Raw genomic sequence first — 15242 nt, forward strand, 5'->3', positions numbered from 1 at the left:
ATTAAAACATATACCTTAAGCATACAGTCACATAACTGTTTTGTCTGCATAACTCTGCGAGTAGTTTACATTTGAATATATTTTTCCTGGCATTGAACGCTTTTAGATGTGAGCGAGCCCATATAAAAACCAGGATGTAGCCACCGGATTTATTGTGGCGGTATCCTCCCTGCCCTATACAGATGGCACAAAATTCCTTCACTGATCTTTAATTTCAAGCTTCATGTTTTTAGATGCTTTTAATAATACATGTATCTGTTTGGCAAACTAATTTTACCTATTGCCTATTTATTCATAGTTCCTTGTATCTGGAATCCTGAATCTTGTGGCTTACAAGTATCGTCAAAAATTCTGGGTAAGTATTGACCTTTCTTTATGAATTTGGCTACTAGAGTTGTTTCCACATTAAAGAAGGCCTTTAATGTCCTTAAATATGATGGGAAAATAAAGAGGCAAATAATTTAGGGAATTTAGTTGAGACTTCCATTGTGCATTAGTAAGGCTATCACTAAAATGTTATAGTGCCACTAATTTTTCTTTTTCTTTTTTTTACCCATATAGATGGCACTTGCCTTTATTTCCATCTTAGTCGACTTTGGCGTGTCTATTGCGGGCATAGTCATCGAAGCTGGTGACGTTGATAGGTTAAGCTGGCATTTCTCTGAAGACATTTGTTCTAATCTCCGTAATAGACGTAGGAATTACTGGGAACCAACAACTGCTCCGAGATATGACTACGGATCTGACTATGAACTGGAGAGATGCAAAGCTGAAATGCAGAGCTACAAGGTTACTGGTTGTTAACAATAAAATAAAATTTAAACTTTAAGAAAAATACACAAAAATGTCTCCCTCCCCAATCCATCCAAACTGCAGTGACCAGCCTAAGTAAGATGCACACATAATACGTAGGCAGCTGGCAGCACGGTCGTCTAACATTGTTCCCTTGCAGCGATGGGACCTGGATTTGAATTCACATCCACCCACAATAAAAATTCTTATATCTACCCTTCTAATTATAAAAAAAAAAAATCTAAATATAAAAATGGTATTGATGCATTCTATTCAACACCGTAAATGCCATAAACAAAAAAAGTGCGGTCTTTGGTCACTTCACATCCCACAAACATGAAATAAAAAGCATGAAATAAAAGAATTAACCATTACATTATTCCATTGATGGGATAGAACAATGCAGATCAATAGAAAAGGCTTTTTTTTTATAGCATAACAAAAACTATATACATTTTTTATACTTTTATTGGTACTGACCCACAAAGTAGCCCCTCCGACGAATCGCCCTATAGCGAAATGTACATTGGGATAAGGGCACATGGGTCTGACTTTGCACATGCTTTTTGTCAGATAATATATTTATATAAAATATGTAATTTTTTTTTTAATAACCTTACAAAAATTGCCCTGCATCGCCATAGTCTGATCTATTGATGTTTTTTTCTATCTATGGAACTGCATGAAGGCTTATTTTTTGCATATTGAGCTGTAGTGTATTTGGCAAAATTTTAAGGTTGATGGGACTTTTCAATCAATTTTTTGGGTATTTGAAGAGACCAATATTACTCTAATTTGTGATCACCATACATTATAAATAACTTTCCTGAATGCAGAAATGTGTTTTGTATTTGTGAAAAATGTGAAGAGGTGGTGATTTAAAAAAAAATATTTTGAAACTTTTTTTTATTCCAATTTTAGTTTTTGCTAGGGAACTATCATGTGATCGCTTGTGCAGTTCATTACAAAACATTTATTGCAGTGAACTATCAAAGGCTGTAATAAGACTCCAAAAGTGGCAGCCACAGAGGCCTTCAGAAGACCCTTTGCTACCATGGCAACCAGTCAGCACACCAGAGGGGCATTTGACAGTGGCATCAGCACATCAATTGACAGTGGCATCTAGGTGGTGAAATGACAGACATCAGAGCTGAATCTGATGCTCATCTCTGACCGCAGCCAAAATGGTGTGGGATCAGCTCTAAGTCTATTCCATATGCCCTCGAACACATTGACAGTACATAGAGTAAGAGAATTTCCCCATTTTATATTTATAAAAATAAAATAGGTACAGTTTCGGAAGCATCATCTGTGCCCTGAAAAATGTTAAGTTAAAGTAGATTAAAATCTTAAAACCCTATTTTGGGCACATGGATGTCATAAAGGGCCCCCATTAGGGTCCCCTACATATGAAAGAAAAATAAATTGTATCCAGCTTATAAGAATATTACATTTTCATATAGCACCCAGGAAAATGAATAACTATTCATGTATGTGGAAATATAGTTGGATATAACTAAATCATAAGTTCTTTTACTGAGATTTGCCCCATATGCCCCTCAGAATGTGAAGGTGTCAGTTCTAAGATGTTTAGGAACAGCTTTCACAGTATTTGATGGTATGCGGCAAATCTCAATGAATGTGGACTTATACTTCACTTCTACTATGAACTTTTATTTTTTATTTTTTTCCCAGAATCTACAAACTGGTTTGATAATAATGACTCTGCTGATGATGATCTGGGGTCTCTGCCTCTCAATCCTTCATGTGGGCTGTAAGGTGAGGTCCTGCTACCGTTCCTGCAAACTGGAGGTAAGAGATACAACATTACTACTCAATGACTACAATCCTGTAGTAGATGATGCCCCAGAACACATTGGGGAGATTTATCAAAACCAGTGCAGAGGAAAAGTTGCCCATAGCAACCAATCAGATCACTTCTTTAATTTTTCAGAGGCCTTTTCAAAAATGAAAGACGCAATATGGTTGCTATGGGCAACTGGGCAAGTTTTCCTCTGCACAGGTTTTTATAAATCTCCCCTGTGTGATCAGTGTACGCTCAAGGCTTATATGGTATAAGATCTATGGGGAGGGGGGGGTATTATTACTGCATTATATGTATTGTTGTTTTGCATCCTATTCTTCTGCATCATATGTATGTGTTTTATAATGCTCATAGGTTTTTAAAAGTAATGTGAACTGAGCTGTATGAGGACATGGGTGGGTTAATGTGCTAATATGCTTACGATATGGCAACAATGTGATCCTAGTGATGCAACGCAAGGAGAAAGTAAACAGTCAAGCATCTGGTGGTTTTAGAGCATATTCTTAGAGACACAATACCTAATTTTGTACTCAGTGGGAATCTGACCAATTAACAATTTATCAATTACTCATAGATTCCCCCCCCCCCAAATGTTTATATATTTAAATACTGTTTATTAATGTTTGAGGTTCAAATCATGTACCCAAAATATTCCAAAACTTCTCCCTCCCAGAACTCTAACCCCCACAAGTCCCTGTGGGTCCTTGTCTTCTACCTGGAGGAGACAAGACTTCTTCCAATTTATTTTTTAACTTGAGAGCTTACCATTCTCATCCATTCGGTGTGATCAATATTGTGGAGATCAGCTCACCTGCTGCGCCCTGCCGCTGTATGGACGGGGACAGATCTCAATCCCCAGATAATGCACAAGAGAGAACGTCCAGCGCGGTCTTGTAGGATCAGCATACAAGGTTAAAAACTGTGACGCGTTTTGACTATGTGTCCACAGCCTTAGTCATGCACTAGTACAATGCGAATGAGCCTCGCGTATGCAGACTTGGGTGTGTAACTTCAGGTCTCAGGAAACCCCTTTTAACCAATAGTGAACCCACGCATGTCGTGCATTTACATACAACACAGTTCACATTACTTTTAACCCTTTAAGGACTGAGCGTTTTTCCGTTTTTGCACTTGCGTTTTTTTCCTCCTTACCTTTTAAAAATCATAACCCTTTAAATTTTGCACCTACAAACCCATATGGTGGCTTTTTTTTTTTTTTTTTTTTTGTGCCACCAATTCTACTTTGTAATGACAACAGTCATTTTACCCCAAAATCTACGGCGAAACAAAAAAAACATTTGTGGGACAAAGTTGAGAAACGCCATTTTGTCAATTTTGGGGGCTTCTGTTTCTACGCAGTGCATTTTTTGTTACAAAATAACACCTTATCTTCTGTAGGTCCATGCAATTAAAATGATACCCTACTTATATAGGTTTGAATTTGTTTTACTTCTGGTAAAAATCACGTAAATGCACGTAAATTTATACGTTTAAAAATGTCCTATAACTTTTTTATATTTCCACATACGGGGCGGTATGAGGGCTAATTTTTTGTGCCGTTATCTGAAGTTTTTATCGGTACCATTTTTCGCTTTGATCAGACTTTTTAATCACTTTTTAATCATTTGTTTATGGTTTACAAAGTGACCAAAAATAAGCTATTTTGGACCTTTGAATTTTTTTTTTTTTACGTGTACGCCATTGACCGTGCGGTTTAATTAACAACATATTTTTATAGTTAGGACATTTACACATGCGGTGATACCACATATGTTTATATTTATTTTTGTTTACAAGGGGGGTGATTCAAACTTTTATTATGGAAGGGGTTAAATCACATTTATTAAAGGACTAGTCCAGTGCTGAAAAACTTATGCCCTATCCTAAGGATAGAGGATAAGTATCAAATTATGAGGGGGGTCCGACCACTGGGCGTTTAAAAGAAAATACCCGTTTGACAATCCCGACTTAGCAGAATGGGAAAAGATACCGAAGATAGATGTGGCCATTTCTAGGGTTTCTAGGAAGGGTGCTCTGCCTTTAGAAGACCTAGGCATTTTGCGTGATCCCATGGATAAAAAATCTGAAACTTTCCTACGTAGAATCTGGGAGGCCGCTACGTCCTCTTTTAAGCCTAATATAGTATCTTCCTGGGTTGCTCGGTCTTTAATACTTTGGTTAGACCAGCTTTCCTCGGATATCCAAAATCAGGTCCCACATGAACAATTGTTAAACTCTATTCCGCTAATAAAAAAGTCAGCGGCCTTTCTGGCAGATGCATCCTCGGACGCTCTTAGACTCAGCCAGAACTGCTGCTCTGTCAAATTCTGCATGCAGAGCCTTGTGGCTTAAGACTTGGCCTGGGGACATCACCTCAAAAAATAAGTTGTGTGCCCTCCCTTGTGAGGGGAAATTATTGTCTGGGCCGGTGTTGGCTGATATTTTAGAAAAAGCTGGAGATAGGAGAAAGATTTTTCCCTACTCTTCTTACAAATCCAGGCATTTTTCCCCCAACTCGAGATCCAGGGGGCAAGGGCCCAGGACAGATGAATCCCAGAGGTGGAGTTTTCCCAGGAAATCTAAGGGTTACATGTTTAACCAGGCCTCCACCAGTTCTAGAAAATCTGGTGAGCAATGATAGCCCAGGGTGGGTTGGAGGCAGATTGAGAAACTTTGTGACGGGATTGGAAAAGATCTCAAACAATACCTGGGTATTAAATACCTTAAAGGGGTACTCCACCCCTAGACATCTTATCCCCTATCCAAAGAATAGGGGATAAGATGTCAGATCGCCGTGGTCCCGCTGCTGGGGACCACTGGGATTGCCGCTGCGGCACCCCGCTGTCATTACTGCACAGAGCGAGTTCACTCGGCACGTAATGACGGGCAGTACAGGGGCCGGAGCATTGTTACATCATGGCTCCGCCCCTCGGCCCACCCCCCTCAATACGAGTCTATGGGAGGGGGCATGGCGGTCGTCACGCCCCTGCCATAGACTTGTGTTAAGGGGGCAGGCCGTGATGTCACGAGAGGCGGAGCCATGACGTCACGCTGCTCCGTCCCCTGTATCGCCCGTCATTACACACAGAGCGAACTCGCTCTGTGCAGTAATGACAGCGGGGTGCCGCAGCTGCAATCCCGGGGGTCCCCAGCAGCGGGATCGCGGCGATCTGACATCTCATCCCCTATCCTTTGGATAGGGAATAAGATGTCTAGGGACGGAGTACCCCTTTAAGAGAAGGTCTCCGCCTCAAGTTTCTCAGTCTCCCTCCAACCCGCCTGAAGCTGAACTTGAGTCACTCAGGTCCCTCGGGGTTAGCGACTCTTCAAAAAGAAGTTCCTTCCCTACTAGAAAAACAGTTCTTGTCTCCATACCTCAGGCAGAAGTGGGGTTGGGCTTTTTTTTTACTCTACGCTTTTTTTGGTAAAAAAGCCCGACAACACTTACCGTGCAAACATAAATTTAAAGCCTCTGAATCAATATCTGGTGTACAAAAACAAAAAAATTCAAAATGGAAACAATAAAGTCGACAATAAATCTATTATCAAAAGATTGCTTCATGGTCTCTATAGATCTAAAGGACGTGTACCTACACGTGCCCATTCATCCAGATCATCAAAAATACTTATGCATAGCCATAAAACTAGACTCAAAATTAACTCCCCTTCAGTTTGGATTGCCCAACAGGATCTTGTACGTGTCTGTATCTGATAGAATGTCCACATTTAATTTGTGGTATATGTTACACACTGCACTCCAGCTACAAGCACGGGCCATGAGCGCAGTGTACCTGTGTCCCGACTGCCCGCATGCGAGTCCCTGCCCGTTTCTCATCATCCTCCGCTCCTGCAGTTAGTCAGCTCCAGCATGTGTGAAATTTAAAGGGCCAGTATGCCCATAATTAGTGAATACACCTGACACCACATTAGTGAATACACCTGACATCACAAGTTGTCTGCACCTCGCACACTTCCCTGCTGGATCTTCGGTGCCTATTGCCTGAGAGAAAGCGTTCCCATTGCCTGTTTTGCCATACTTTTGTATCCAGACGCTCCTGCTACGTTTTTGACTACAAACCTTTGCCGCCTGCCTTGACCTTCTGCTACGTTGACTACGCTACTGCTTCTTCCTTCGGTACCTCGCCTTGCCCAGTTACCTGTGTGGTCGAGCCATGTCGGGGGTAGCGACCTGGGTGTCCCCTGCCGCAGCAAGCCCATCCTGCCTTGCGGCGGGCTCTGGTGAAGACCAGCGGCACCTTAGACTCCGATCCCCAATACGTTCCAAGTCATCAGCCACACAGGTATAAAATCCACATCCAGCTCTGTTACAGTATAACCCCATATCTAGCAGTACTATAGCGCCCCCCCCCCCCCACACACACACACACATTTCCAACAAGATGTTTAGAGTTCTCTAATTTCTTTCAAAGCTTTTTTTTCTCCTGTCTAGCTCCATCCATGAATTGCGCACTACACCCCTGATGGGCGTATAGAGGAGCAAGTGCAGTACCGCTGCTGCAAGCTCCTTCACTATTATACAGGACTCAAGTGCTGCAGGACAGGACTGACCCTAGAATTTTGCTTACCCCTCCCTCCGCTTCCTCCCCCGGCGGGACAGACTAGATGCTGATGATGAAGGAACTTTGATATCACAATCACGTGACCAGTTACAAGTTGGGGGTGGCGCTTTACCATGTGAGAGGAGAGCTTGTTTCTGAAGGAGCTTTGGTAAGGCAGTGGAGGAGGCGGGGCTGAGCTGGAGTGGAGGTCACATGATTCCTACACATCCACTTCTGTTGTGCTTTGTATGAAGAAATCTGCACCTTAGTGTCACCCCAGTAGTAAGGTGATTACATGAGGAAGAGGTTTGTTAGTGTCACTCCAAAAGTAAGGTGATTACATGAGGAGAATTTGTTACAGGGTGTCACCTTAGTAGTAAGGTGGGACATGTCAAAGGGCGGAGCCAATGGGCAGAATCAAGGGGGCGGAAAAATTAGCTCTTGCCTAGGGTGGCAAACGGCTCTAGGTGCTGCTGGTAACTAATCCTCTGCAGCAGAGGTAGCTCTTGGTCTTCCTTATGAGAGCCATCATATGGGTTGATTTATTTTACTGCAATTGAGGAGGTTTTCAAAGTTTTTGCAGTTTTCTCAATTGACTGATCTTTGTCTTTAACCACATAGGGACCCAGGGCATACAGGTACGCCTTCGGTCCCTGGTACTTAAGGACCCAGGGTGTACCTGTACGCCCGTGGGAATTTCGGTCCCCGTGCCCGGTGGGGACCGGGGTGACTGCTGATATCGATCAGCAGGCACCCCGTGCAAATGCCCAAGGGGGTCATCAGCGACTGCCCCCCCCCCCCCCCATGTCGGCGTTCGGCGCAAATCGCTACTGGATTCATAGCTGTGATTTGCGCCGATTCCGGGTCAAATGGGTCTATGGTGACCCGGAATATAAGGGGGATCGCGGTTGTCAATGACACCCACGATCCCCCTGGAGGGATAGGAGTGAGGTGGTGAGGTGTTTACTTTCGTTTTCCCCATTCTGCCCACCCACAATAGGCGGGGCAGGACGGGGAAACCGACAGAACTGGGCGCCTAAGTCCGATGGCTGCGATCGGGATGGGGATCGGCGAAAGAAGAGGACGGCGATGCGACTCCCTGGATCCTAAGGAAGCCGGTGAGTTGCCTAGCAACATCTGGAGGGCTACAGTCTGAGACCACTATACAGTGGTCTCTATACTGTAGCCCTCCAGATGTTGCAAAACTACAACTCCCAGCATACCCAGATAGCTATTTGCTGTGTGGGCATGCTGGGATTTGCAGTTTTGCAACAGCTGGGGGGCTACGGCTTGGAGATCACTGTGCAGTGATCCAACTGTGGTCCACTAGATCTTGCAAAACTACAACTCCTAGCATGCCCACACAGCAAATAGCTGTCTCGGCATGCTGGGAGTTGTAGTTTTGCAACATCTGGAGGGCTACAGTATAGAGACCACTGTAAAGTGGTCTCAGACTGTAGCCCTCCAGATGTTGTAAAACTGCAAATCCCAGCATGCCCAAACAGCAAACAGCTGTCTCGGCATGCTGGGAGTTGTGGTTGAGTGCCTCCTGCTGTTGCATAACTACATCTCGCAGCATGCCCTTCGGCAATCAGTACATGCTGGGAGTTGAAGTTTTGCAACAGCTGGAGGCACACTGGTTGGAAAATACTGAGTTAGATAACTAAAGGTTTTCCAACCAGTGTGCCTCCAGCTGTTGGAAAAGTACAACTCCCAGCATGCACGGTCTGTCAGTAATTGTGGGAGTTGTAGTTTTGAAATAGTTGGAGGTTTGCCCCCCCCCCCCCATGTGAATGTACAGGGTACATTCACACTGGTGGGTTTACAGTAAGTTTTCTGCTTCAAGTTTGGGCTGCGGCAAAATTTTCTCCTAGCAGGAAACTCGCCGTAAATGCCCGCCAGTGTGAATGTACCCTAAAAACACTACACTACCACATACTAAAGGGTAAAACACTACTTATACACCCCCCTTACACTGCCCCCCCCCCCAATAAATATGAAAAACGTGTCGTACGGCAGTGTTTCCAAAACAGAGCCTCCAGCTGTTGCAAAACAACAACTCCCAGTATTTCCGAACAGCAACTGACTGTCCAGGCATGCTGGGAGTTTAGTAACTGCTGGAAGCACCCGGTTTGGGAATCACTGGCGTAGAATGCCCCTATGCAATCCCTATGTAGTCCTCAAATGCGCATGGCGCTCTCTCACTTCAGAGCCCAGTCGTATTTCAAGGAAACAGTTTAGGGTCACATATGGGGTATTTCCGTACTCGGGAGAAATTGCACTTCAATTATTGGGGGGGCTTTTTTCCTTTTACCCCTTATGAAAAGGAAAAGTTGGGGGCTACACCAGCCTGTTAGTGTAAATAACATTTAAAAATTTTCACTAACATGCTGGTGTTGCCCCATACTTTTTATTTTCACAAGCAGTAATAGGAAAAAAAACCCCAAAATATGTAACGCAATCTCTCCTGAGTACGGAAATACCCCATATGTGGGCGTAAAATGCTTTGCGGACGCACAACAAGGCTCAGGAGTGAGAGCGAACTATGCACATTTTGAGGCCTAAATTGGTGATTTGCACTGTGGTGGATGATTTTTACAGCGGTTCTGACATAAACACAAAAAAATAAAATAACCACATGACCATATTTTGGAAACTACACCCTCACGGAACGTAACAAGGGGTATAGTGAGCCTAAACAACCCACAGGTGTTTGACGAATTTTCATTAAAGTTGGAAGGGAAAATGAAGAAAAAAAACATTTCACTAAAATGCTGGTGTTACCCTAAAAATAGAAGAAATGGGGTAACAAATTTTGGGGGACTTTTTTCCTGAGTAAGAACATACGCCATATGTGGATGTAAAGTACTCTGCAGGTGAACTACAATGCTCAGAAGAGAGTGAGCGCCATTGAGATTTTGAAGAGAAAATTTGTCCGGAATTGAAGGCCATGTGTGTTTACAAAGCCTCCATAGGGCCAGAACAATGGACCCCCTCCCCCACATGTGACCCCATTTCGGAAACTACACCCCTCACAGAATGTAATAAGGGGTACAATGAGCATTTACGCCCCACAGGTGTCTGACAGATCTTTGGAACAGTGGGCTGTGCAAATGAAAAATTACATTTTTCATTTTCACGGATCACTGTTCCAAAAATCTGTCAAACGCCAGAGGGGTGTAAATACTCACTGCACCCCTTATTAGATTCTGTGAGGGGTGTAGTTTCCAAAATGGGGTCACATGTGGGGGGTCCACTGTTCTGGCACCATGGGGGGCTTTGTAAACGCACATGGCCCCCGACTTCCATTCCAAACAAATTCTCTTTCAAAAAGCTCAATGGCGCTCCTCTTCTTCTGAGCATTGTAGTGCGCCAGCAGAGCACTTCACGTCCACACATGGGGTATTTCCATACTCAGAAGAAATGGGGATACACATTTTGGGGGGCATTTTCTCCTATTACCCTTTGGGGAAAAAAATGCATTTTAGTGAAATTTTTTTTTTCTCATTTACACATCCAACTTTCACAAAAAGTCATTAAACACCTGTGGGGTGTAAAGGCTCACTGTACCCCTTGTTACGTTCCTTGAGGGGTGTAGTTTCCAAAATAGTGTGCCATGTGTTTTTTATTTATTTATTTTTTTTGCTGTTCTGGCACCATAGGAGCTTCCTAAATGCGACATGCCCCCCAAAAACCATTTCAGCAAAATTTGCTTTCCAAAAGCTAAATGTCACTCCTTCTCTTCTGAGCATTGTAGTTCACCCGCAGAGCATTTTACATCCTAACATGGGGTATTTATATACTCAGGGTAATGGGAGAAAATGCCCCCCAAAATTTGTAACCCCATCTCTTCTGAGTATATAAATGCCCCATGTTAAGACGTAAAATGCTCTGCGGGCGAACTACAATGCTCAGAAGAGAAGGAGTCACATTTAGTTTTTGGAAAGCAAATTTTGCTGAAATGGTTTTTGGGGGCATGTCACATTTAGGAAGCCCCTATGGTGCCAGAACAACAAAAAAAACACATGGCATACTATTTTGGAAACTACACCCCTCAAGGCACGTAACAAGGGGTAGAGTGAGCCTTTACACCCCAAAGGTGTTTAACGACTTTTTGTGAAAGTTGGACGTGTAAAGGGAGAAAAAAAATTTTTTCACTAAAATGCAGTTTTTTCCTCAAATTTTACATTTTTACAAGGGGTAATGGGAGAAAATGCCCCCCAAAATGTGTAACCCCATCTCTTCTTTGCAAAAATGATAAATTTGGGGGGGAAAACTGCACTTTAGTGAAAACATATTTTTATTCATTTACACATCCGACTTTAACGAAAAGTCGTCAATTACCTGTGCGGTGTTAAGGCTCAAGGAACCCCTTGTTACATGCTTTGAGTGGTGTAGTTTCCAAAATGGTATGTGGGGTTTTTCCGCTGTTCTGGCACCATAGGGGCTTCCTAAATGTGACATGCCCCCCAAAAACCATTTCAGCAAAATTCACTCTTCAAAATCCCATTGTCGCTCCTTCCCTTCTGAGCCCTCTACTGTGCCCGCCGAACACTTGACATCCACATATGAGGTATTTCCTTACTCGAGAGAAATTGGGTTACAAATTTTGGGGGGCTTGTTCTTCTTCTATTACCCCTTGTAAAAATTCAAAAACTGGGTCTACAAGAACATGCGAGTGTAAAAAATGAAGATTTAAAATTTTCTCCTTCACTTTGCTGATATTCCTGTGAAACACCTAAAGGGTTAAAAAAAATTCTGAATGTAATTTTGAATACTTTGAGGGGTGCAGTTTTTATAATGGGGTCATTTATGGGGTATTTTTTAATAAGAAAGCCCTTCAAATCTACTTCAAAACTGAGCTGGTCCCTGAAAAATTCTGATTTTGAAAATTTTGTGAAAAATTGCTGCTGAACTTTGAAGCCCTCTGAGGTCTTCCAAAAGTAAAAAGATGTCAACTTTATGATTAAAATATAAAGTAGACATATTGTCTTTGTGAATCAAAATATAATTTATTTGGAATGCCTGTTTTCCTTACAAGCAGAGAGCTTCAAAGTTGAAAAAATAGAAAATTTTGCATTTTTCTATCAAATTGTGGAATTTTTCACCAAGAAAAGTATCAGCGAAAATTTACCACTAACTAAAGTAGAATGTCACGAAAAAACAATCTCTGTATCAGAACGAAAGGTAAAAGCATCCCAGAGTTATTAATGCTTAAATGACAGTGGTCAGATGTTCAAAAAATGGCCGGGTCCTTAAGGTGTAAATGGGCTGGGTCCTTAAGGGGTTAAGTATGATGGAATGTAATTTTTCTTTACTTGGTTAAGTGGTTCTGGCCATTATGTAAATGTGGATTAGAACCGCAGCTGAATAGGGCTAAGCACTGTGTGGAACTGTACCCATCCTACCTCTGCACAACACAACTAATAGTCTGAAATACAGACAAACTCTTTACACAGCATGCCTGTTAATTGACAACCAGTTCAGGTAACTACCTTATGAAGGTGATTGAAAGAATGCGCGAAGCTGTCAAAGCAAAAAGCTGCTTTAAAGAATTATAAAATGTAAAACCTATCCTGGTTTGTGCAACACTTTATTTGTATGTAACTTAGTGTACCTGTCGTTAACAAACTTTTGATATGATGTACATAATATTTCGTGGTACGTATTTTTGTCCCGTCAGCTATTGTAGGTGTCTCTGTAGTGAAGTGCGGGAGGACGAGCAGGGCTCACACAGCAGGATGATTGACATACCAGGAGCCTGCACAGAGCCTTACTTGTCCTGCCCTTACTTCCTGTATTTGGACTCCTCTTAGAGACACACAGACAATATCTGCATGGACAGCATTTTTTCACCCAAAAATATACACTTTTTGTAACCAATGTATATTACAAACTTACATATAATGGTATTATCTACATTATATAAAAGTTTGTGATGACAACAGGTACACTTTTTTTTATTCCATGTTTGTTTCTACAGAGTTTTTATGCTTTTAATGTAAATCTAAAATGCTGGGGGAAAGAAAAACAACAAAAAACATTAAATAAGACACTTTTGACTAATACTGTATGTGAGTATTTGGTTTCAGTAAAGGTACATGTTTGGCATGTCTGCTGTGAATACTGTGCACAGAATTTCAGAGTACTACATTTTGTACAAAATTTTTTCAAATACATGAACAGGGAACCCTTGTTAAATATGTAGGTCATTTGTCCGCAGCTCTTTCACAGCAGTCAGAGCAATCTTCAAACAGCAACTGCAGATTTGAAAACATTGCTGTTTTTTGTTTTCTTTTATCTATTGGCTTACATATGAATCCAACACAAAAATGTCATGCTCCATAATACTTGCTCTGATGAATGTATGGCAGTGCACCTACCCTGTGTGGATCTGTATTAAAGGCACAGTACAGGATCTGGGCACAGAGCTCTGTTGTGTGCATTAGCCCTGTATCAATCAGGGATATGAACTATAGCTACTCTTTTCATGGGACTTCCAGTAAACAAGATCTGAGTCTCATCAGAGCCAGAAAATCCATATGTGCCAAATCTACTTGTCCCTCCTCCCTTCCTACACTTCTCTTCATTCCCAGGCACCATTACAGACATCTGCTATCAGACCGGCCTCAGAACATTGTCTGTGGTGGCACCAGGGAGTGAAAAGGACCACAGGAACGGGGAAGAGAAGTCATTGATGTATTACATAGAATTATCATGGTAAGATCACGTTACATACATATGTCGTCTTTTACAGAGAACAGAGGAGGAAGACGATGCCCTGATAAAACCAAATCCCTCTGATGACATCATCATTGCCTAAGGAGAAGACATAATCCACTATAAAAGATTTACCGTAGCTTAAATCAGTAACTATTAAGCTTAGACAATCTTATATTTTGTCATTATTTTCAATGTAACTATTACCGTACTTTACCATTGTTTGAAGCTTTGGTAAGAACTTTAGCAATCTTGATTTCATTTAGAAACAATTTTTTTTTGTTTTGTTAATCCAGCACCAAGTGCTCCAGAAGCTTTGATAATAGAGAGAAATGTTTCCATGTCAAATTATTATGTAAGACTACCTGATCGTCCAGCACAGGTGACGCTGACATATATGTACTTCAGTGGCCTAATTGCTATGCCTCACATTGAGAAATCTACCACATCACCCCACAGGATCATTCCAGAATGCAGCCCAAAGAATCCACCACCAGATCCAATGAGTCGCCCCCGAATCCTTTTGGGTCCTGTCGCGAAATCCAAGTGCCTTCCCACTGCAAATGACACTGTATGGCGGTCTTCAAATTAACTTCAGCCACAAGCAATCTGTTGTAATGGTTTCCTGATGGTTTTATTAATAAGCCATCTGCTCGTAGGTGAAGTTAATTTCTTGCAGCCACAATGCAAATGCCACATGTGAACCTGGCCCTAAGAATGTGTGCGTTTTTTTAAACTCCAGTAGTACTAGACTTCTGATATACATTACCACATTTATAATCAAATATATACTTGTCATGTGTACCTTGCATAATAAAATGTAAAAAATTGGTCTTAATTTTTTTTATTTAAGAATTGGACATCATAACCAGATCTCTAGACCAGAAATAGGGGACCTTTCATGCCCATAGTTTTTTTGTATTCTAAGGCTCTGTTTGTGGCTTTAGTTACATATTCCATTCAGGGCCAGTAAACAGAGTTGGGCGATTCACTGCCTGTGACTCCAACGGAGCCTGGAGGACACCCAGCATTTTATTGGAAAATAACCAGATAAAACAATTTAAAAAAAAATCTGTCTTGTATTTTTATTTTAACTCTGGCTATGTAACCCCTTGAGGACAATGGGCGCCTGATGCACTGGTACTCCATGCACCAGGACATACATTTACATCCTGTACATGACCCTGAGCACCGAAGCGGTGCTCGCGTCATGCATGGTAGGTCCCCGTTGGTATCAGCAGCCAAGGATCCGCCAGTAATGGCAGACATCAGCAATCTCGCTGATGTCCGCCGTTAACCCCTCATCGGTGGCAGTGCGGCTACTGCTATGGCTGGTCTGATCACCC

General features: G+C 42.1%; 1 protein-coding gene across 1 annotated transcript in view; it reads left to right on the forward strand.

Annotated features, from left to right (window-relative positions):
* Positions 1-14728, forward strand: part of LOC130282866 (uncharacterized) — a 44870-nt gene extending 30142 nt beyond the window's left edge. The window contains exons 4-7 of the mRNA XM_056531744.1: positions 299-355; positions 562-789; positions 2488-2604; positions 13934-14728. Coding sequence (XP_056387719.1) covers positions 299-355; positions 562-789; positions 2488-2604; positions 13934-13999 — 468 coding nt within the window. The 3' untranslated portion in view covers positions 14000-14728. The remainder of the gene's footprint in view (positions 1-298; positions 356-561; positions 790-2487; positions 2605-13933) is intronic.
* Positions 14729-15242: the final 514 nt, after the last annotated feature.

Source organism: Hyla sarda, chromosome 7 (genome assembly GCF_029499605.1).
Source record: "Hyla sarda isolate aHylSar1 chromosome 7, aHylSar1.hap1, whole genome shotgun sequence".
Taxonomy (NCBI): Eukaryota; Metazoa; Chordata; class Amphibia; order Anura; family Hylidae; genus Hyla; species Hyla sarda.